At 44.6% G+C, this 22,591-nt stretch overlaps 1 protein-coding gene across 1 annotated transcript in view; it reads left to right on the top strand.

Moving 5' to 3' along the window:
- The first annotated feature begins 5,647 nt into the window (after positions 1-5,647).
- The window catches only part of FOXA3 (forkhead box A3), a 41,777-nt gene continuing 24,833 nt past the window's right edge, over positions 5,648-22,591 (top strand). The window contains exon 1 of the mRNA XM_083515933.1: positions 5,648-6,605. Coding sequence (XP_083372059.1) covers positions 6,534-6,605 — 72 coding nt within the window. The 5' untranslated portion in view covers positions 5,648-6,533. The remainder of the gene's footprint in view (positions 6,606-22,591) is intronic.

Genomic DNA, 22,591 nt, shown 5'->3' with positions numbered 1-22,591 from the left:
CTCACAGGGGCCAACCAGATGCCCCCCACCCCAAAAGGGAATTCTATGAGTGCAAATCTCCCCAGTGATTTTCAGCAACTGGGAAAGTGAAGGGAGAACAGAGGCCCTGTGGCTAGCAGCTATTGGTTGCCTTACCCTTCAGCAACACACCTGGTGCAACACCTCCATCGGCTTAACAGAAACTAAACAACGACAACCTGGTGGCATTTGCTCTTGGACACTTTGGGGGGGGCACAGGTAGAGAAATACCAGTGCACATGCCCAAGGGATTATGGGAAGGAGATGGAGAGCACGACAAGGAAACAGTCCACCGAGGGCTGCCAGCTGCTATGGATGGGAGCATCTGTTGTTGTTGTTTGTTTATTATTTATTGAGTTTATATACCCCCCTATACCCGGGGGTCTCAGGGTGGTTCACAGAATAAAATCAAGATATAAAACCACAAAATACCTTATAAAAATAAAAACAACCCAATAGCCCCCCCCAAAAAACCCCACATTTTGAAAGGGCATAGGATGTAAGTCAGATCAACCAAAGACCTGCTTAAAAAGGAACGTTTCTGCCTGGCGCCTAAAGGTGTATAATGAAGGTGCCAGGCGAACTTCCCTGGGGAGAGTGTTGCACAGACGGGGAGCCACTGCAGAGAAGGCCCCGTTCTCGTGTTGCCACCCTCTGGACCTCTCAAGGAGGCACACGAAGGAGGGCCTCAGAAGATGATCTCAGGGTCTGGGTAGGTTTATATGGAAAGAGGTGGTCCTTGAGGTATTGCGGCCCTGAGCCGTTTAAGGCTTTACAGGTGAAAACCAGCACTTTGAATTGGGCCCGGGAACTAATTGGCAGCCAGTGCCATCAGACCAGGATCGGTGTAATATGCTCAAACCGTCTTGCTCCAGTGAGCGACCTGGCTGCTGAATTCTGCACCGGCTGAAGTTTCTGAACCATCTTCAGAGGCAGCCCTATGTGTAACACATTGCAGTAATCTAACCTGGAGGTTACCAGAGCATAGACAACAGTAGTTAGGCTGTCCCTGTTCAGATAGGGGCATAGCTGGGCCACCAGCCGAAGCTGATGGAAGGCACTCTGGGCTACTGAGGCCACCTGAGGCCATCTATGAAAAGAAAGACGAAAAGGCTAAAAATGAACTGATCTTAATCAGGCACACAGGAAAAGCAGACCTGAGTGTCCTTGGTTTTAAAACAGGACCAGAGAAATTCAGGGAGGAGAGGGCTATGGGTGGCTTCGAACCCCAATGATGGCCGCTCAGTCTCTGCAAATGGCGGCAGCAATGCTTTTGACTCCCAGTTCCTGGAAACCACAGGAAGGGAGAGTTGGTCCTGTGTTCAAATCCTGTTTGATGGGTTCCTACAGGAATTTGGTCGGCCACTGTGAAAACAGGATGCTGGATGAGACTGGTCACAGGCCTGATCCAGCAAAACAATACTTTATGAGGAAATCAGGAGGAAGCAAAATGCAGAAAAGCCGGGTGGTGATAATCCCGTCCCTGAGCCATTCACACAAAAAAGCAGTTGATGATAACACAGACATTGTGGCATGGATAAGCCAATTAACACATGCATACCAGAAGTGATTTGAATATTTAAAGTAGATTAAAGTGCTCATCCACTTTAAGAAGGAAAAGGAAGGTGAATCCTCTCTTCTCCCCCAACCTTACGCTGTGACTGTTCTTCTTTGAACATCATTCGGCTCCTCCATGATAATATGACAGCAACAATCACAGATAACAATGGCTGTAATGTGAGACGTTAAAGTCTCACATCAATTACAGGCTGATCTGCAGGAAGGATTTCATGATCTGAAAATCGAGATGATGTATGTGCTTTTGTAACCCAATAAAATATTTAATAAAAACAATAACAAATAAATAAAAAGTTGAATGAACAAAGGGATTGAAGCAGAATTCCACCTACTGAAAGCAGAATTTCACATACTGTTAACTAACCAGCCAGTTTCATGGGTGTTTATGGAGCCTTAAAGGTAAAGGTAAAGGGACCCCTGACCATTAGGTCCAGTTGTGACCGACTCTGGGGTTGCAGCGCTCATCTGGCTTTATTGGCCGAGAGAGCCGGCATACAGCTTCCAGGTCACGTGGCCAGCATGACTAAGCCGCTTCTGGCGAACCAGAGCAACGCACGGAAACGCCGTTTACCTTCCCACTGGAGCGGTACCTATCTACTTGCACTTTGATGTGCTTTCAAACTGCTAGGTTGGCAGGAGCAGGGACCGAGCAACAGGAGCTCACCCCGTCGCGGGGATTCGAACCGCCGACCTTCTGATCGGCAAGCCCTAGGCTCTCTGGTTTAACCCACGGCGCCACTCGCATCCCAGTTATATGGAGACTTACAGGGTACCAAAGGCTAAAGTCAAGTCCCTGTCACAACTTACAATCTAAATTTAGACAGGGGTGGGAGAAAGAGAACAGGGGGTCAGTAGAAAAGGAAAATGGAACGAAGAGATTAATGCAAGCAAATGCAGATTTGCATGCTATTCAGGCTCTATGGAATCTTGAGAGGGAGCCAAAGTTTTCACATCCAAAAGAACCCAAACCACCCCCCAGTTAAAGGATTTCAGTTATCAGCTCAGGAAAAGACCTCCAGTTGTGGCCTCTTGGAGCTACCAGCAGCCACAGAGTAGACAATACCAGCCTGTTTGGCCAATGGCTCACCTTTGTATGGGATGACTTTGTATGGTCGTTGAATAGATGTCTAGTTCGGGTGAAGGCTGAGATATGGGTTTTGAGCTGGGTTTTAAGGGGTGAGAGAGAAGTGGCCTGGGATGTCAATGCAGGCCCAGGGCCCAAGTCATGATGACCTGGAATTTCCCCAAATGCTTGGCATTGCATTTACAAGATCAGTTCTTGTTGTCGATGGACGTAAGGCTAGCAATAGTTTTGGGGTGTTTTTAGTGGGGAAACTGGGCTCCTCCACACATGTGGCCTTGTAGCTGCATATGGCCCTTGATCTTTTGGACATCATCTCCCAGGTCCTAGTCTGGCACTCTAACCCAGAGTTTTCCAACCGTTTCAGGTTGATGGCACACTTTTTAGGCACGCATCATTTCACGACACAGTAACTCAGTTTTACCAGCAAATCGGAGGTTAAACTAACCCCTTTCCAGCCCTGGAAAAAGTATGGGGAGCGTTCACGCAACACAGCCGCGACACACTAATGTGTCACGACACACCATTTGGAAACCTCTGCTCTAACCACGACACCACGCTCACTCTCAGCCTAACCTCCCTCACAGGATAGTTGCGAGGATAACATGGGGGAAGACAAGAACTATGGACGGCTTCTTACGCTCCGTGGAAGACAGCTGAGAGATAAATGCAACAGGTCCATCAACTCAATCAATCGGTTCCAGTCAGAATTTTCAACAAGTGTGTTTTCCAGTGTTTTCCCTTATTTTCCGTAACAATGTCACAATGTATGGTTGCCTAAGTTTTGTTTAAACTGAAGCAAAAGCTCTGGAGAACTGTTATTTAAACAACTTGATACGTTCCCTAGTTCATCTAGCTTTCTTCTTACTCTTGCAAAAACAACAACAACACAACCCTCCCCTGCAATCTTTCCCTTTAACTGACTAAACTTTGTTCTTTATGACATTGTCTGTTGCTGTACACCTGTACTGAAGCTACTGCATGGAACTGTACCAAAAGCCTTTTTAAATTAATAAAAATTGTGCTCTAAAAACAAACACACAAACAACTCAATCAATCGGGTGTCCCTGCAGCCTCTGTGTCCAGATCGCTGCTGGATACAGGAGTCATTACATGACCGACTCCTCCCTTCACACAAACACATCCATTGCCTGACAGGTCAGCCCGGCCCCTGCCCAGTAACACCTCGACCAGACACACAGCCTGCTTGTCTCCTGAACTCTGTGCAGCTATCCTACTTATAGGTAAAGGGACCCCTGACCGTTAGGTCCAGTCATGACCGACTCTGGGGTTGCAGTGCTCATCTCGCTTTACTGGCCGAGGGAGTCGGCGTATTGCACTTGGACGTCCTTTCGAACTGCTAAGTTGGCAGGAGCAGGGACCGAGCAACAGGAGCTCACCCCATTGCGGGGATTCGAACCGCCGACCTTCTGATCAGCAAGTCCTAGGTTCTGTGGTTTAACCCACAGCGCCACCTGCGTCCCCTCATGGTAAAGGGTACCCGAGTGAGCTGGGAGTGGGGCAGGACTGTAGCTCAGTGGCAGAGCGATGGCTTTGTATGAGGAAGCTCCCAGGTTCGGTCCGAACCAGTCTTGGCCTGCATCTCCCTCCTTGCATCATTTATTCTGTCATTACCAGGCGGGGCAATGCTTTCCTTTTGAGTGGAGGGAGTAGGTGTTGAGCAGTTCCGCCTTCTCTTTATCACCTAATAGCAATTCTCCTTCGCCACAGAGCATCTACTACTTGCATGTTCTTCCTCTTGCTTCAAACAGAGCCAAATAAACCTTATTTCCAACCTCTCTAACAAGCCGGAGCTCATTCTGAGCTTTGGCCTGTCTGACCTTCTCCCTGCAGCTGTAGCGTACTCATGTATACTCTTTCTTTGCGATTTCCCCTTTCTTCCATTTCTTATACGTGCCCTTCTTAAGTACCAGCTCACCTGTAAGCTCCTTATGCAGACACCCTGGCTTTTTAAAAATGCCTCCCACTTTTCTTTCTTGTTGGAATAGGCCAGAAATGTAGCTGCCCATGAGAAATAATCGCATGTGGTTCCCCCCAAAAATCAAGGAGGGAGAAACTCTTTTATGGCGCAGCTGTCCATGGACTCACAGCTCTCCATGGAGGCACAGGTCAAATCTGTGTCCAGGGTAGCTGTTGACCAGCTCCATCTGGTGCGCAGGCTGAGACCCTACCTGCCCACGGACTGCCTCACCAGAGTGGTGCACGCTCTGGTTATCTCCCGCTTGGACTAATGCAACGCGCTCTACGTGGGGCTACCTTTGAAGGTGACTCGGAAACTACAACTAATCCAGAATGCAGCAGCTAGACTGGTGACTGGGAGTGGCCACTGAGACCATATAACACTGGTCTTGAAAGTCCTACATTGGCTCCCAGTACGTTTCTGAGCACAATTCAAAGTGTTAGTGCTGACATTTAAAGCCCTAAACGGCCTTGGTCCAGTATATCTGTAGGAGCGTCTCCACCTCCATCATTCTACCCGGACACTGAGGTACAGCGCTGAGGGTCTTCTGGCGGTTCCCTCACTGCGAGAAGCCAAGTTACAGGGAACCAGGCAGAGGGCCTTCTCGGTGGTGGCACCCGCCCTGTGGAACACCCTCCCACCAGATGTCAAAGAGAAGAACAACTACCAGACTTTTAGATGACATCTGAAGGCAGCCCTGTTTAGGGAAGCTTTTAATGTTTGATGCGTTACTGTATTTTAATATTTTGTTGGAAATCGCCCATAGTTGCTGGGGAGGCCCAGCCAGATGGACGGTGTATAAATAATTTATTATTATTATTATTATTATTATTATTATTATTATTATTGGATTGCTGACCGATCCCGGGAAACCTCGTGTTTTTAACACCGGCCACGTTGCAGGTATTTAGAAGCTCTTCACGCTACAGAGGCAAATAGTTTCCCTGTACACAGAACTACTGCGTAAGGAACAGCTGCAAGGCCCAGTTTAAAGTTGGCAACCTGAATCCCCTCACCACTCAAAACGAAAACGCAAAGTTTCCCTTGAACATACCAGCTCCAAGACTGGGGAAAGGAATTGACAAGAGACCCAGCGAGCCCTCTTAACTTGCCAACAGCAGAGCGTACAAACTGCAAATGTTCTCCCTCTGCTTCTGACGGCTGTGGGTGCGAACTGTGCCCTTTGCCTGTCTTACTGGCCAGGCCTCAGTTGCCAACCTCAGCCATCCCTGTCCATGCAGGCTGAGTGTAATTTAACCCACAGGAGCCTCTGCCGTGTGATACCCACTTGGTGGCCAGCTTTCTTGCCAAACTCCTCTCTTCCACAAGGTGGCAGAGGTAACCTGGCCGGGCCGGCTGGGATAAACCTCAGGTAAGAACACTCTGATTGCCATCCAGCGGGTGGAGTATTGGGAGCAAATGCCTGGCTTTATAAAGACTTGGTTCTGTCCAGAGGGACAGCCCTTCATCTACTTGGAGACAAGCTGAGGACACGCAGCAGTTCAGGTCTACACGGCAGCGGTCAGCAAGCGTGTCACGGAAACACCCCGCGGGAGGAAGCAACGGGCTCGATGCCCCAATATTGGAGGGATCGTCTCACTTTGCCCTGCGCCATGGAAGCCTGTTGATTCCTTTAACTCTGCTCCCAAAGTGCCCCTGTGCATTTTCAGGGGAGGCGAAAGGAGGAGTGGACAGTTAATTCGGCACCAGACTCAGTCGCCGGGTGGATTTCAGAAAGAACACATTTATTTTTTTGAGAAGACAAAGAATAGTAATAACTAAACCTTGCAAAGAAAGCAATTCCAGGATTAAAAAATAAAAATTAGTGTGCGCTCGCAAGATTCCCTTTCCCCCCTTTCTTACTGGGATTTTGGAATGCTGGGCTCTGTCAAGATGGAATCGCACGACATTTCCGAATGGACTTCATACTACAACGAACCCACGGAGGTAGGTGCCAAATAGCGCAAAAAAAACCCAACAACTTGGGAATAATTTGGGAATAACTTGGGAATAGATGCTTTTTTTTTAAGGAGTAGGGTTTAAAAGAAGCAACTGTGACTGCTCTATTTAGGACATGAATGAGATATAATGTTAATTGTGAGACCCGGCAGTACTGCAATCTTGGGGACTCTCTTGTGTGCTTCCAGGGTGTTGGGCTATATACTTCCTTTATCAGAATACGCAACTCAAAACTCCTGTTGTTATAAGGAACCGTCCCGGGCATCGCTACTAGGCAGGCAGAGACGGAGTATTCTACCTGTCGACAATTTAAAAGGAAGGGAAAATAGCAGGCGGTATAATTTAGTTCGGCAGTTCAACCTTGTGGAATTCAGTAACATTTGCTCTCAGAAGAGGCAGTGGTGGACCCCAGATTGCATGGCACTAAAACAGGATTAGGCAAATCCATGGAGCGTAAGACTATCCATGGAGCTACTAGTAGCTACGTTCTATTTCCACTGTTGGGGGCAGTAAAACTTCCAAATAATACCAGTTTTTGGGAAATCCCAAGTGGGGAGAGTAGGTTTCGCACCCAGGTCCTGCTTGTGGGATATGGTGGGTCACTCTGAAAACAGTCTGCTGGACCACCACCAGTGTGACCCAGAAGGTTCTTCTCGTGTTCCTAGGGATGTTAAGAACTGCCCTCCTAGATCGGACCCAATTATTCCAGAGTTCTTTCCTAGCTATGGCCAGTTAAAATGAAACAAAAGCTATCTGGTCAATGCATGGGCCTGTCTAGCTAAGAGGACTAGTTGTGCCTCTCCAAGGTTTCAGACAGCGAATCCTTCCCAGAGATTGGGGATTGAACCTTCTGCATGCAAGGCATGTGGTCTGCCACGGCGTCACCATGGCTCTACCCCAGGTGCCATTGGAAGGGCACGGAAGCCATGGGTCACCCAGCTCTGTTCTTACCACCTGGCATCCAACCGTTTATTTACAACCTCTGATTATGGGCCAAATGACGTCTCCAACCCCCATGGGTGTTTACCTCGCCGTTTTTATGGCCGTCGTTTTATGGTTACAGTCTGTAAAGTTTTCTAAAGGAAGCCTCCAACCAGGTCAATCGTAGCACCCAAGGGCCCAGGCAGCCTTAGTACTTTACATTCCAAAAACGGGAGCTGGGTCTTTCAAAACACCAGCTTTCTCTTAAGCTGACGCAGCGTGTACCAATATCGTCTTGGTCCCGTATCCCAAAAAGAGGCATTTTCTCCTGCCGCTCCTGCAAATGCCTATCTCAAAGCCACCTTTCTTGTGGTTGGAAAACTTTGCCGTCGATTCCATATTCCGTGCTTCCTCCCTCGCCTCCCTGCTGTTGCAGCAATATAAATTAAAACTGCGATTGCAGGGTCTTGGAGGTGGGAGAAAAAGGAAACCCAGTGTCATATTTCTTTCGTTTTTAATTAAATTTAATTACTGAGCAAAGAAGCTTATAATCCCAACACGTTGCTCCTCAGCCCCCTGCCTCCGACCAGGTGTCGGCTAGGTCGCGGCGCCAGTTTCTAAAATGGCTGCATGTTGCCTACTCTGCGCCGCCTGACATCAGCTTCCCAGGGTCTCGGGAAGGAGTTTTTCCCAGATGCGATCTATACTGCTGAGCTTTAATTCCCCCCCAGCCTCCAAAGGGGGCACAAGGTGGCCCTTATGGAGGGGACTGGCTGGGTTTCTTCAATGCCAACACAGGTCCTACGGTTTGGTCTTAGCAGGAGCTTGCCAGCACTTCAGATCCTGAGCTCTGTTGCCCATGCACTTTGGGCGATAGCTGCTTCCTGTTGTAATTCTAGGCAGGGACAATACCTGTGTCCGTCCCCCACCCCTAAAATATATATATAACACCCTGTGTTTGGGAGTAAAAGCAAGTGCAGTGCATAGCCCTCTGTCGTCCAAATGCGCCTTTTTTGCTTTCTCCCCTGTCCACTGCTGCTACGTGGCCTACTTACAGTGGTACCTCGGGTTAAGTACTTAATTCGTTCCGGAGGTCTGTACTTAACCTGAAACTGTTCTTAACCTGAAGCACCACTTTAGCTAATGGGGCCTCCTGCTGCTGCCGCGCCGCCGGAGCACGATTTCTATTCTCATCCTGAAGCAAAGTTCTTAACCCAAGGTACTATTTCTGGGTTAGCGGAGTCTGTAACCTGAAGCGTATGTAACCTGAAATGTATGTAACCAGAGGTACCACTGTAGTTCCTTGCGCTCTCTCAGCAATGCACGGGTGGCCAGGATTGCTCCAAAAAACACTCATTCTGGCAGCTAGACTGGGTGGGGACTGGGAGCGGCCGCTGAGACCATATAACACCGGTCTTGAAAGACCTACATTGGCTCCCAGTATGTTTCCGAGCAAAATTCAAAGTGTTGGTGCTGAGCTTTAAAGCCTTAAATGGCCTCGGCCCAGTATACCTGAAGGAGCGTCTCCACCCCCATCATTCAGCCCAGACACTGAGGTCCGAGGGCTTTCTGGCGGTTCCCTCCCTGCGAGAAGTGAGGTTACAGGGAACCAGGCAGAGGGCCTTCTCGGTAGTGGCACCCACCCTGTGGAACACCCTCCCTTCAGATATAAAGGAAATAAACAACTATCTTACTTTTGAAACAAAAAATAAAATAAAATCCCTTCCTATTGAATTTTTTTATTTTGTTTCAACTATGGCAGACCTGTAACTTAATTTTAGAAGACATCTGAAGGCAGCCCTGTTTGGGGGAAGTTTTTAGTGTTTAATGCTCTATTGTGTTTTTAATATTCGGAAGGGAGCCGCCTAGAGTGGCTGGGGAAACCCAGCCAGATGGACGGGGGTATAAATATTATTATTATTATTATTATTATTATTATTATTATTATTATTATTATACCATTCTGTGCATAATGTACTCAGACAGAAGTCTCTTTTTTTAAAAGCCTAAGGTCCCAATTCAATGGGCACTTGCTTAGGAGTAACCCTCAAGGAACACAGTGGAAATCAACTTGAGATAAAAAAATTAATCTGTGCGTCTCTCTAGAACTGAGGGCCACACAAAGATTGGCTTAACAAAATGAAACACTTCACGTGACTCGTACTTAACTTGTGGAACTACCCAAAAGAGGACGCAGTCATAGGCGCTCCTATCAATAGTTCTGCAGAAAGATTAGATAAAATTTCCTCAGGGGCAGATTAACTGTGGTCACCATGATGAGATCTAAAATGGAAGCCCTGTCGTACCGCTAAAAGCCAATCCTTGGGGAATAGCGACAAGGGTAGGTGAGCATCTCTGGGATGACGTCTGCTGGGTCACTCACAGGCATCGAGTCTCCAAAATGGCAGGCTACACGGACCTTTGGCTTGAATCCAAGCCAGCAATATAATCAGCGTGCACAGTAACCTAAGCAATGGAAAATATATTAATATTGCCACGTCGCTTCCGCCGGGTGCTAAGCTCTGCCTCTTACGCATGGGTTGCCAAGGGTCATTATTTATTTTATTCCCCCTATCTACCAGTGCAATTCTCTGCGCGACGTTACCCGATATTTTAACATCAGCAACAGCACCGTGTCATATATATATATATATATATATATATATATATATATATGATATTTATTAAAGTTTCAAAGAAAAGATTACATAAATAAAAAGAGGGGAAAAGGAAAAAGAAATAAAAAGGAAAAAAATACAAAATACAGAAAAAAGATAAAAAACACTTTAAAAACACATCAATCTTTCCATGCCTTACATTTCATTTCCTTACTTCCCTGACCTCCTCACACCTCCCTTTTTTGTATTCCAGTTCTGTTAGTTAATTCAGCAATTCCTTTCCCTCTTTGTTTATAAACCATCACTGAAACAATCAAGGTATAACCAACAAAAGCTTAATAATAATAATAATAATACAGTGGTACCTCAGGTTACATACGCTTCAGGTTACATACGCTTCAGGTTACATACGCTTCAGGTTACAGACTCCGCTAACCCAGAAATAGTGCTTCAGGTTAAAAACTTTGCTTCAGGATGAGAACAGAAATTGTGCTCCAGCAGCGCAGCGGCAGCAGGAGGCCCCATTAGCTAAAGTGGTGCTTCAGGTTAAGAACAGTTTCAGGTTAAGAACGGACCTCCGAAAGTACTTAACCCGAGGTACCACAGTAATAATAATAATAATAATAATAATCATAATCATAATCATAATCATGTTTCGCAAGCAGCAGTTCATGCGACCCTGGAAAAATGTCAGAGAATGAAACAGCCCCGGCGTTAAGCGTAACACAGGCTGGGAAATCATTGTCTTTTAAAAGCCTGTGGAAAAATAAATAGATTCTTTAAAATGCATTAAGCCAAGCAGCAGGCGAGCCTCTATAGCAGCCTTCCCCAACCTGGTGCCCCCAAGATGTTCTGGACTACAGTGACGGCTATGCTCAGCCGGAACGGCTGGAGGCAGCCAAGCTTCTGAATACAGTGGTACCTCGGGTTACATACGCTTCAGGTTACAGACTCCACTAAGCCAGAAATAGTACCTCAGGTTAAGAACTTTGCTTCAGGATGAGAGCAGAAATCGTGCTCCGGCGGCGGAGCGGCAGCAGGAGGCCCCATTAGTTAAAGTGGTGCTTCAGGTTAAGAACAGTTTCAGGTTAAGAACGGACCTCCAGAACGAATTAAGTACTTAACCCGAGGTACGACTGTACCAGCTTCTGGAAACCATGAGAGGGGTTCTTGTGATCGGAGCCTGCTTGGAGTTTCCTACAGGAATCTGGCTGGCCACTGTGAGAACAGAATGCTGGACTTAAATGGGCCATTGGCCGGATCCAGCACTTCTGATGTTCTTATCAGAACATCAGCCCCAGCCAGCATAATAATAATAATAATAATAATAATAATAATAATAATAATAATAATAATTTATTATTTCTACCCTACCCATCTGGCTGGGTTTCCCCAGCCACTCTGGGCAGCTTCCAGAAGAATATTAAAATACAATGATTCTTCAAATACTAAAAGCTTCCCTAAACAGGGCTGCCTTCGGATGTCTTCTAAAAGTCCGATAGTTGTTTATTTCTTTGACGTCTGATGTTAGCAAGTCTTTCTACCCAACACTGCAAATTAGGGCAGGCTTACTGTGTGCCCTTGGCAAACCTGGGCGGCAACGGGTGGTTGCTCACGCCCTTGTCGCTTGATGACGCCTCTTTATTTATTTGATAAGATTTCCATCGCAACGTTGGTAGCATAACGATAGCTCAAACTATATGTGGAGTAGAGAGATAGAGATAGCTCAAACTATATGTGTGTGGAGAGATAGAGAGAGAGAGAGATCTTCTTTGGCCAGGCATAGTCAAACTCGGCCCTCCAAATGTTTTGGGACTACAACTCCCATCAACCCTGACCACTGGTCTTGTTAGCTAGGGATGATGGGAGTTGTAGTCCCAAAACATCTGGAGGGCCGAGTTTGACTATGTCTGTCTTTGGCGATCAATCGTAGACGAGTAAGATTGTCTTCCATGAACACGGTCTTAACAATGAGTCCGTAAGTGACTGTGGAGGTCAATTCTGGATCCACACATCCTATAGACACACACACACGAAGGGTAGTATATAAATTTAATAATACTAATACTAATAATAATAATATATAAAGCTTATGGTTTTTTATGACAGAGAAGAACTTGTAGTGCTCAGGTCCTGTCTGCAGGCTTCCCAAAGATCAGATCCGAGGTCCACAGGGCCAGTCAGAACAAAAACGAAAAACAAACCTGCCTGATCCCGAGGCAGAGGATAGGCCCATCTAGTTCAGTATTCCCTACACTGACTGGTAGCAGCTCTCTCTGGGTTTCAGGCAGGGATGTCTACCTGCAGGTGTGGCTGAGCACTTCTTGCAAAGCCGATGCTCTACCAGTGAGCATGTGGCCATTTCCAGATATAATTTGCAATATCTATAAATTCGTAGATCACTAAACAATCTACAAAATTTAGAATAAATTTTTTGAATATACAAAATTAGCTAAAATGACATATAGAATAAGAGACCAAAAAGGGACAAAGTTTGATGAAGAATGGGGTAAATTTATGGCATATATAAGAACAAACTGTAAAAGCTTAAAAACTATGGCAGGGTTAACATAATTCCTGCGATGTGCATAGAAGGGGAATAAGAATCTACAGGAGGGGATATATCTCAAGAAAACCGAAGCAGGGAAGGAAGGAAGTCGAGGCGTGAGGACACGCAGTGTAAATATGATGACTTAAAATGTTGATTGTAAAGGATTGCTTTATTTTCTTCTTGTTTGTTTGTGAAAAACCCAATAAAAAACACAAATATATATATATATATAGAATAAGTCACATCATAAATAAAGCAGTAATTAAAAGTAGCCAGGTGACATGGAACAGAAGAACTTAAGAAGAAGCACTATACCATTCCTGGGATACCAGGAATTGAATTTGGGACCTTCTGCATGCAAAGCACATATTCTGCCCCTGAGCCATGGCCCTTTCCCCAGCCTGTGCCATAAGGACCACACATTGCACAGTAATAATGATGTTTAAAGTCTGCCCCTAGATTTACAGTTTAAAAAAGGCAGGATGATTAGCAAAGGATGGATTGGGTTAAACCACAGAGCCTAGGACTTGCCGATCCGAAGGTCAGCAGTTCGAATCCCCGCGACGGGGTGAGCTCCTGTTGCTCGGTCCCTGCTCCTGCCAACCTAGCCGTTCAAAAGCACGTCAAAGTGCAAGTAGATAAATAGGTACTACTCCGGTGAGAAGATAAAGGGCGTTTCCGTGCGCTGCTCTGGTTTGCCAGAAGCGGCTTAGTCATGCTGGCCACATGAACCCGAAAGCTGTACGCTGGCTCCCCCGGCCAATAAAGCGAGATGAGCGCCGCAACCCCAGAGTTGGCCACGACTGGACCTAATGGTCAGGGGTCCCTTTACCTTTACCTTTACCTTTACCTTAAGTAGCAGCTAATTGATACAGATCTACATATATACAATATTTCATGTGATTTATTTGTTTTGGTATTTTATAATTTGTAAACCACCTCGGGTGTCTTGGCAGAAAGGCTGTATGTATATAATCGTGATAAACAAATAAAACACAAATCCTTTTTTTAAAAAAAACCTGAATGCGTGAAAAGTTGACGATGAAACTCACTGAGCAATATCCAGTGAAAACTAAGAACAGCCCAAGTTAGTCTTGGGGGGCCAAGCGAGACTTGATGGTGTCAGGATCATTTGAGTCCCTGCCAAGAGAGGCCACACTTATGGTGTGGGATTCGGAGTGACCAAGTCTGGGTTACTTCGCCATTAGCACCACTTCTTGTACTGGGTCCAAGCACCCAGGAACTGGAATCTACATGACACCAAAAGGCAACATATAATGGGCAGCTGACGTTGTATTGCCAGGCCTTAGACTTCAGCTGGAGCCTTACACCTGGCGGAAGTTACTAGCTGGGTGCACTGCCGGATTTACGTATAAGCTAAACAAGCTATAGCTTAGGGCCCCACTCTCTTGGGGGCCCCCAAAAAAATTAAAGGAAAAAAAACCTGGATGTACATTTCCAAAATATAAGTTAAAAAACAAATAAAATAAAACCTACATACAGCAACAGTGTTTTGTGTTGCGTAGGCTCCTATGATGTAAGTAATGGGCACCGCCTGCTAGCCTGCTCCCTAAAATATCACAGGTTTGCTCATTTCTACATACAGTGGTACCTCGCAAGACGAATGCCTCGCAAGACAAAAAACTCGCTAGACGAAAGGGTTTTTTTGTTTTTTGAGCTGCTTCGCAAGACAATTTTCCCTATGGGCTTGCTTCGCAAGGCGGAAACGTCTTGCAAGTTTGTTTCCTTTTTCTTAACACCGTTAATACAGTTGCGACTTGACTTCGAGGAGCAACTCATAGAACGCGGTGTGGTAGCCTTTTTTGAGGTTTTTGAAGACTTTGGTGATTTTTGAAGCTTTTCCAAAACTTTCCCGACACCGTGCTTCGCAAGACGAAAGAAATCGCAAGACGACAAAACTCGCGGAACGAATTAATTTCGTCTTGCGAGGCACCACTGTACAGTAGTACCTCTGGTTGCGGATGGGATCCATTCCAGAGCTCCGGTCTGGATCCCGAGGTTTCCGCAACCGGAAGTGCCTGTTCTGCACATGCGTGTGGCACGATAGAGTGCTTCTGCACATGTGTGTGGCGCGTAGAGCGCTTCTGCGCATGCACGAGCAGCGAAACCTGGGAAAATACTTCCGGGTTTGCTGTGTTTGCAACCTGAAGTTGCAAAAGCCGAGGTTCTACTGTATAGGGTGCCTACATTTTGCATGGACCGGTTGCATCGCAACATGTGCAAATGGCTTTAGATACTTAAGAGGTCCATAAATTACCATATAGCATATATTCAACACAAAATACAGCGACAATTTGTTGTTGACAAAGGACAGCTGGACATAGAAAGGGCCCCATTACCTTCAGTAGCTTAGGGCCTCGTCAAACCTTAATCCAGCCCTGGCTAGGTGTCAGAATTGCACCTCTAAGATCGAGCCCCAGGAGAGCTGGAAAAGGCAGTCCTCTGTTGCAAACTGCTCTGGAACCCACCTATGAGCTTCAAAAAGGACTTTTCCATGCAAATGGGGGGGGGCGTCATTGCAAAACATGCCAGGCAATCCCGTCCCCAAAATGTTTTCTGCGTTTGTAGCCCTTTCCGAAGCCGTCCAGGCTGGTGGCTGTTTTGTAAAGCAAGGAGGCGAAACCTAAAGCCCTGTGAATGGAGAACAGTGGGGCAGAGTAAGGCCGCATGATTCCAATCCTCTCTCCTAGTCCCCCTCTAACACATTCGTTTGTTCTTCCTGATAAAACTCCTCTGTATAAAATGAATGTGCAAAAGGGCAAATCCAACACGCCTCCAAACAGGGTCAGAATCTTTTCCCTTTCTAGGAAGATTTGGTTTCACCGGGTGAAATCAGCGCCGGCACGTTAAGAACACTTCCTACTGTACAGTATTTTAAAATTCCCAGCTTTGTGTATTTATGTGCTTTAAATGCCTGTCAGAAGAAAGGACGCTGATCGGTTAACTTTAGGCATCCTGATTTCATGAAGGATTAAGGCTTATCAACAGCTAGAAAGGAGGGACACGGGTGGCGCTGTGAGTTAAAACACAGAGCCTAGGACTTGCCGATCAGAAGGTCGGTGGTTCAAATCCCGAGCTTTCGTTGCTCGGTCCCTGCTCCTGCCAACCTAGCAGTTCGAAAGCACGTCAAAGTGCAAGTAGATAAATAGGTACCACTCCAGCAGGAAGGTAAACGGCGTTTCTGTGCACTGCTGTGGTTCGCCAGAAGCGGCTTAGTCATGCTGGCCACATGACCCGGAAGCTGTACGCAGGCTCCCTCAGCCAATAAAGCGAGATGAGCACCGCAGCCCCAGAGTCGGCCGCGACTGGACCTAATGGTCAGGAGTCCCTTTACCTTTACCTAGCTAGAAAGGGAGCCTCCATCGGCAGAGGCTGTCTGTCTGATGACTAGTTTCTGGGGACGAACTGCAGGGAATGGTTACAGCCTGACTCCCTCCCTCGGCAATCTTCGCGGAGCTCTGGCCCAATGGTTGCCAGTGGCTTGAATTAATTAATTTTATAATGAATGATTTTAGAGTGTTGTTTATGCTGTACTTTTGTACTGTTTTATTGTTGTTAGCCGCCCTGAGCCCGGCTTCGGCTGGGGAGGGCGGGATATAAATAAAAGTTGTTGTTGTTGTTGTTGTTATTATTATTATTATTATTATTATTATTATTATTATTATTATTATTATCTCTGCCACGGCCAGCTTCCTAGGAACACTTACAGCTGGGCTGTGGTTGGTGACTTTTGATCTGCCCCAGCATATTCAGTTTCTTACACTTTTATTTTTCCTCTGTCCCGTTTGAAGAGTCTATAAACAGTGGAATCTTTTATGTACCCAAAATGACATCATCCATATACCAAAGAGAGGTGGCAACAGATTTGGGGGGCCCCAATGTCTGCAGAACTAGGGAGAGGGGAACTAAGGGCGAGGGACACCCACAATTGTTTTTAATTTTGTTTTTAATGCTGTAACCTGCCCTGGGAGCTTACAGTGAAGGGTGAGCAATAGATAGATAGATAGATAGATAGATAGATAGATAGATAGATAGATAGATAGATGATAGATAGATAAACAATCAGCCCAATTAGAGTTGAGCATGCTCAGTTGGTACACAAAGCTGTCTGAATACTAGTGGGGAGGGGAAACGGAACGGAATATCCTGGAGATGGGCACGCCAGCCTGGCTGGCACCCTAAACAGGATCACTCCGTTCCACGACATTTTGTTGCAGATCCCCCTGGTTATTTATATTTTTAAAGATTTATATATGCCAACATTTTCAATATTTTTTAAGGGGGGAAAAGAAAGAATTCCAGTTATATAACCCAACTGTATAACGAGATCGAAACAGGCAATTGAAAGAAAAAAAAAGTCAGCGGAAACATTAGTACACACAAGATAAAAGTGGACCAAAACTGAAAAGCTAGCAGCTGGTCGATAAGGGTAAACCAGGAAATTTAGCACAGACAAAATGGGAATGCTTTCAAAATCTAGAAACCAAAATCTAGAAACCAAAATCAAAGAAGTTCTCATCTACTGAGTTGTGCCTTTGTCTTATGTAGTAAATTTAGTTCAAATTATTAAGGGGTGTGAAGAGGTTTTATACCCAAATGAACCAATTGAGTGTCAAAAAGAAGGGGGAAGGGGGAGCCTACGCGTGAGCAGTTGCTTCACGATTTCTTCTCACTCTGCAGCAGAGATAAAATAATCCAGATTTCAACACACCAGGCAGCCGACTCATTACACAATCACCCTTGGTTTGGTTAAAGAAATTCAGAACCATCAGGACAGAGAAAATTTGACTAGGGTGGAATCTAGACACATATATATAAAAAAAAAAACGTTGAGAAAATGCTTTTTTAAAAAAAGTTTTGAAAAATATATTGACTTTGCCATAGCTCACCATCACCATCTAGTGACGCATTTGTGTAATGCACTTTACAACACATGTTTTATTTGAAGCTGTATAGCTGAGTCCAAGGATACAATAAACCATTTGCATTTATTTTTAGAAATGCAATATAATAGCTAGGGCTGCTTGTTGACCTTTATTAAGGTCCAGAGATTATATTCTCATGGGGGTGGGAGATGGTTGATGGAGGACCCTGGGTGAGGGACAGGGAAATGTTGGTCTCCTGGATTTCCTCCTGGCTGGGAGGAGCCAAGGACTAAGAATTACTTTTAAGATAGGATTCTGTATTCTACTTATTCTGTTTGCTATTTTATTGTACAGTGGTGGCTCGCAAGACGAAAAGAATCCGTTCTGTGATTCTCTTCGTCTAGCAGTTTTTTCGTCTTGCGAAGCAAGCCCATTGACGGATTAGCGGATTAGCGCTATTAGCGCTATTAGCGACTTTTAGCGGCTTATCTGCTGATCGGATCAGCTGATAAGCGGCTTAGCGGCTTAGAAAAGGGGGGGGGACCGCAGGAACTCGCAAGACATTGTCGTCTTGCGAAGCAAGCCCATAGGAGATTCGTTTTGCGAAGCACCTCCAAAACGGAAAACTCTTTCGTCAAGCGAGTTTTCCGTCTTGGGAGGCATTCGTCTTGCGGGGCACCACTGTATTATGAAAATCATAAAAATCTCACTACTGGGAATAACTGGGGCTGCTTGCTGATGTTTAGGCTTAACTCCATTCTAAATGTTTAGTGGGTTGATCAAAAACTCAATTTTAAATAGGTGCACCTAAAACCAGAACCTCAATACAGGCACATTTTGAAATTGCTGAAAGAAGCATGAGAGAATCAGAGCAAACGGGCAACCTTAACACCACCGTTATTTCTTCATTCTCTGTGACATACCACAAATAAAAGTCGCCACCAGCAAAATCAGACAAGTAAGGTAAAAAAAAAAGGTAAATTCTGCTCCATTAAGACCGATGGGAAGCTTGCCACTATGGGAGACGGATTTCGCGCAAGACTTACCCATTTATTGATTAAAATGGTTTTAAATTTGCCGTTCTACAAACAAGGGTTTGAATTAGGTTGTGGGTCACGGCAACAGTTTAAAGTCACCCCTCTTGCAGGTTAATGTAGGTTTATCTTATTGCTGAAAACGTTACAATTGGGCCACTTTCTACTGAGTCACTTAAAAGACTTGGATTAATAAGTAACTTTGCTGTTAGTGCGCCTCAGAATGACAAAAAACGTGCTTTCATTCAGGCTGGCCAGGACTTTTGCATAAGACAAAAGTTAGCACACTGTTTCAGTAATCGATTAATCTGTTAAAATGAGATATCAGCTGAACGACTCTCAATTTATCAGACTGCCTTAGCTGGTTTTTAGTTCTCAGCGCCTGCAAATTCCAATGACACAAACCAATCTAATCAACAAGATACCACATTGCAATCATTATTTTCATAGGTACAGGTGGTCTGCCCTAGACAAAGCTGTTCCAGTTTTATTAATCTGAACCAGTTTTTAGGTACTACCAACTGCACATTTTCACTTGGCACAAAGTACCTAAGGAGTTCGAGTGCAACCCAAAAGAGGGAAATTCCTGTTTGCACACCCCTTAGGTTGCCTCACCTGAGCCCCCCACTAAAAAGAATAAAAATAAAAATAAAAAATTCTTCAGCTTCCCAGATACTGGGAGCGGGACTGTTACGGTAAAATCTGGGTGCAGTGTTACTCTGCCACCCAGCTCATCGGACTAAGTCCGTGGGTCCCTGCGGAAGAAAATGAGCTCAGCCGGACGCAGGAGCAAACTGCAGAAGATCCAAGTTTATTGCGCAACAGGTTCAAGGCGAGATTGAACCCAGAGAAAGGGGTGACATGAACTTTTGAAATTTCCCTCCATATCCCAGAATACAGTGCATGAAACGTCACGAATACATTATGGGAAGGTTGGGTTTCACAAGTTACATCATGAATATACTTTACACGTCATGAATACATTATGAAAAGGTGGGATTACATTAATTAGCATTTTCGGATGAGGGAGGGGGGATATGCGGAGCGGGAAATATACATAGATACACATTTATTGAGTACCGGTGGTGGCAAGACAATGGGTCAGAGATATGCATCGTCTGCCACCTAATATTGCCTAGAGGGAAGGTTTGGCAAATTAAGAAGTTCCTGCGTACGTGACCTGCCGCTTCGGGGATTATGGAAGTAGGGATAGCATTATGGAGTCCACGGGGAACTGAGTTGAATGACACTGAGAGCGAAGAAATTGGAGTTACGGTTGATTTTATATCAATTTTTAAAGATTTCAATGATTTCAAACCCATTCTGTACTATAGGGCAAAAGCAGAAACAGAATGGATACATTGTAACAGGAGGTCTGTGATTGGCTAAAGCGGGGCCATAGGAATAAGCGGGGCCTCGGATGTTCCTAGAAGGAAGGGGGAAAGGAGCCCCCCCCTTCCGTTCCGTATCAGTCCCCCATTCGGAGATAGATTTGCATTAAAGTTCTGTAAGAACTTGCAAATCTTTTCTCCGCACCCTAAATCTCGGTGAATGGGATGTGTGGCTTTATGCAAACCTGAAAGGGACTTGCAAGCCATGCCTCTTACGGTCATTTGCAAGTATAGCAGTGCAGGTAGCTGCATATAGGGTATTATATAAAGAACACCTCTTGTATTTTGTTGCTAAATTAGTTGTGGCATTCTCAATAGTGTTTTATGCTTTACACCTAGCAGGAAGGTCTAATTGACTGAAAAATGCAGTTGGCTTCCCCCCCCCTCGCCATTTGTGTGTTCTCAGGTGTCAAGGTAGCTCTTCTGTGGTCTCACACTGACATAGTGCTACAGCAACACATCCTGTCTGTTGAATCCCCTCAGGGCTTTCATTTAACCATGTCGCCTGGCATTCACCATAGCTGGCACAGGTTTGGGCATCTCGTGAGGGAGAGGTCTTCGCCTTGGCCTTTAGCTATGGGATTCTATTATAGGCTGTGGTTTTGCACGCATGGGGGTTGCTCACTTGCACTTAAAGGACCAAAAGGCTAATTGCAGCCTGGATACACTTGCCCAATTCAAACTGAGTCCAATTTGAATTTATCTTGCCCCATGGTTCTCAACTCTTCAAACCAATCTGTTAAAAGAAAACCATTCTTAACAAGGGCAGTTGTCCAAATAAGTCAATTTAAGTCTATAAGAAATCATTCCTGCTAAACCAAAGCATATCCACCTTCATGTTTCTTAGAAGCTTCTCCTTGGTAAAGCAAGTTTTAGCACATTTTTTAAAATGGGTAGGGAAGGTTGGCATAGTGCCAGGTGGGACAACGAATTGTGGTTATCTAAACATTGGACTACACAATAGTGTGAGCTATTAGAAAGTATAAAATGCATGAGAATTCTCCATTGGTGTGTAAGCAATAAGACATAAAACATAAAAACAATTACACACAATAAATTGCCCCCCTTTGTGGAAATCACACTGTCAGACACATTTCAACATTCTTACATAATAACACATAATACAAAACAAAATAATTAAATATCTGTTGCATATCTTGACACAATTGTGATCTTTTACGTATGTATCTTTTGAATCCTGGAGCACAGAGGCTTGAGTTTCAAAAGTGAGAAAATGTCCTTGCAATTCAACTCCTCCCCCCTTTGTCAGCCCCACTCCCCCCTCAGTCTATATCCTTTGAAAGAGATAGCTGTGGGCACTTTGAAAACTCTGGTGTTGCTGGTCTTGTGATGGCGAAGAACTGAGGGGTTGTTGCTCCTTTTCATCATTGCACATCTGTAGAAGTGATATCCTGTAAGGGGGCAGGGTTTTTGGGGAGACTTAAAGACACAGACAAGGAAGGGGCAAAAGGCAAAAAGGATGTCCTCCAGTTTTCATGGGAAGCTGCAAATAATAACAATCTTAGTGGATTAAACATTTTATTCATTATCATTATTGGACTATTTTGATTGTTGTTAGCCGCCCTGAGCCCAGCTTCGGCTGGGGAGGGCAGGATATAAATAAAATTATTTATTATTATTTATTATCACATTTCCACATAATTACTGTTATTATCTGCTAAGTTTGTTTGCTTTCCTTCACTTAGTTTTTGTTGTTGTTCTTTTCATATTATAAAATAAGAATTACTCCACATGTATAGAAAGAGAACTGTAAAAAATACAAAGGTTAAAAAATACAAAAGAAAGCAAAAAATTAGATTACCAGTCAGATGAAAACAAACTTGACACAAGGACATCAGATTTAGAAAAGAATTATTATTAAATATATTATCAAAACCACGCAGATTACTACTAGACTGAAAAAAATGGGAAAACAATGGGGAAAAACTTAAAATTCACCATGTGCTATCTGATAAAAGAACTTCATGAAACTGACTTTCAGCATGTGATGAACATGTCCCTAAAGTAGAACACACACACACAAAATGAGCTATGAGGAACCAAAAATAAATAAATGCTAAGACACACCATTAATAAGTAACCTGAAGTAATCTGTTTTGGCATTCTAACATCCCAAATGAAAATAAAAGTGTTTCTTGATGTGACATCAGCTGTAATGTTAATAGCGGAATACTGGGAAATGAGTTAATACCAATAAAAATGAATGGCAATTTAAAGTTGTGCAGGTACCTTGCACTAGCCAAAATGACAGAATTAGTAAGAAATGCTCAGGCCAAAGGTAAACAAATACCATTCCACAAACAATGTTTGGTTGTGCTTCGATTAATTTCATATATATAATGGAAGAACTAATAAAACGAACTTAATAAACGAAAACAGATTATTTGTAACCTAAAAAAAAATGTCAAAGCCACAAAGAGATAGAAGGAAATCAACTAATATAGCAGGGATTCAGACTTGTTTTGCTGAACAGAAAGAAAGTGACTGTTTGGCTTTAAGGAAAGAAAGACAAAAGAAAAACAAATGCAATTACTTTTTATAGAGTATTTAAA

Source organism: Podarcis liolepis (assembly GCF_965112155.1).
Source record: "Podarcis liolepis genome assembly, chromosome: 7".
Lineage (NCBI taxonomy): Eukaryota > Metazoa > Chordata > Lepidosauria > Squamata > Lacertidae > Podarcis > Podarcis liolepis.
The sequence above is the reverse complement of the archived record's forward strand: the minus strand, read 5'-3'. Positions and strand labels throughout refer to the sequence as shown.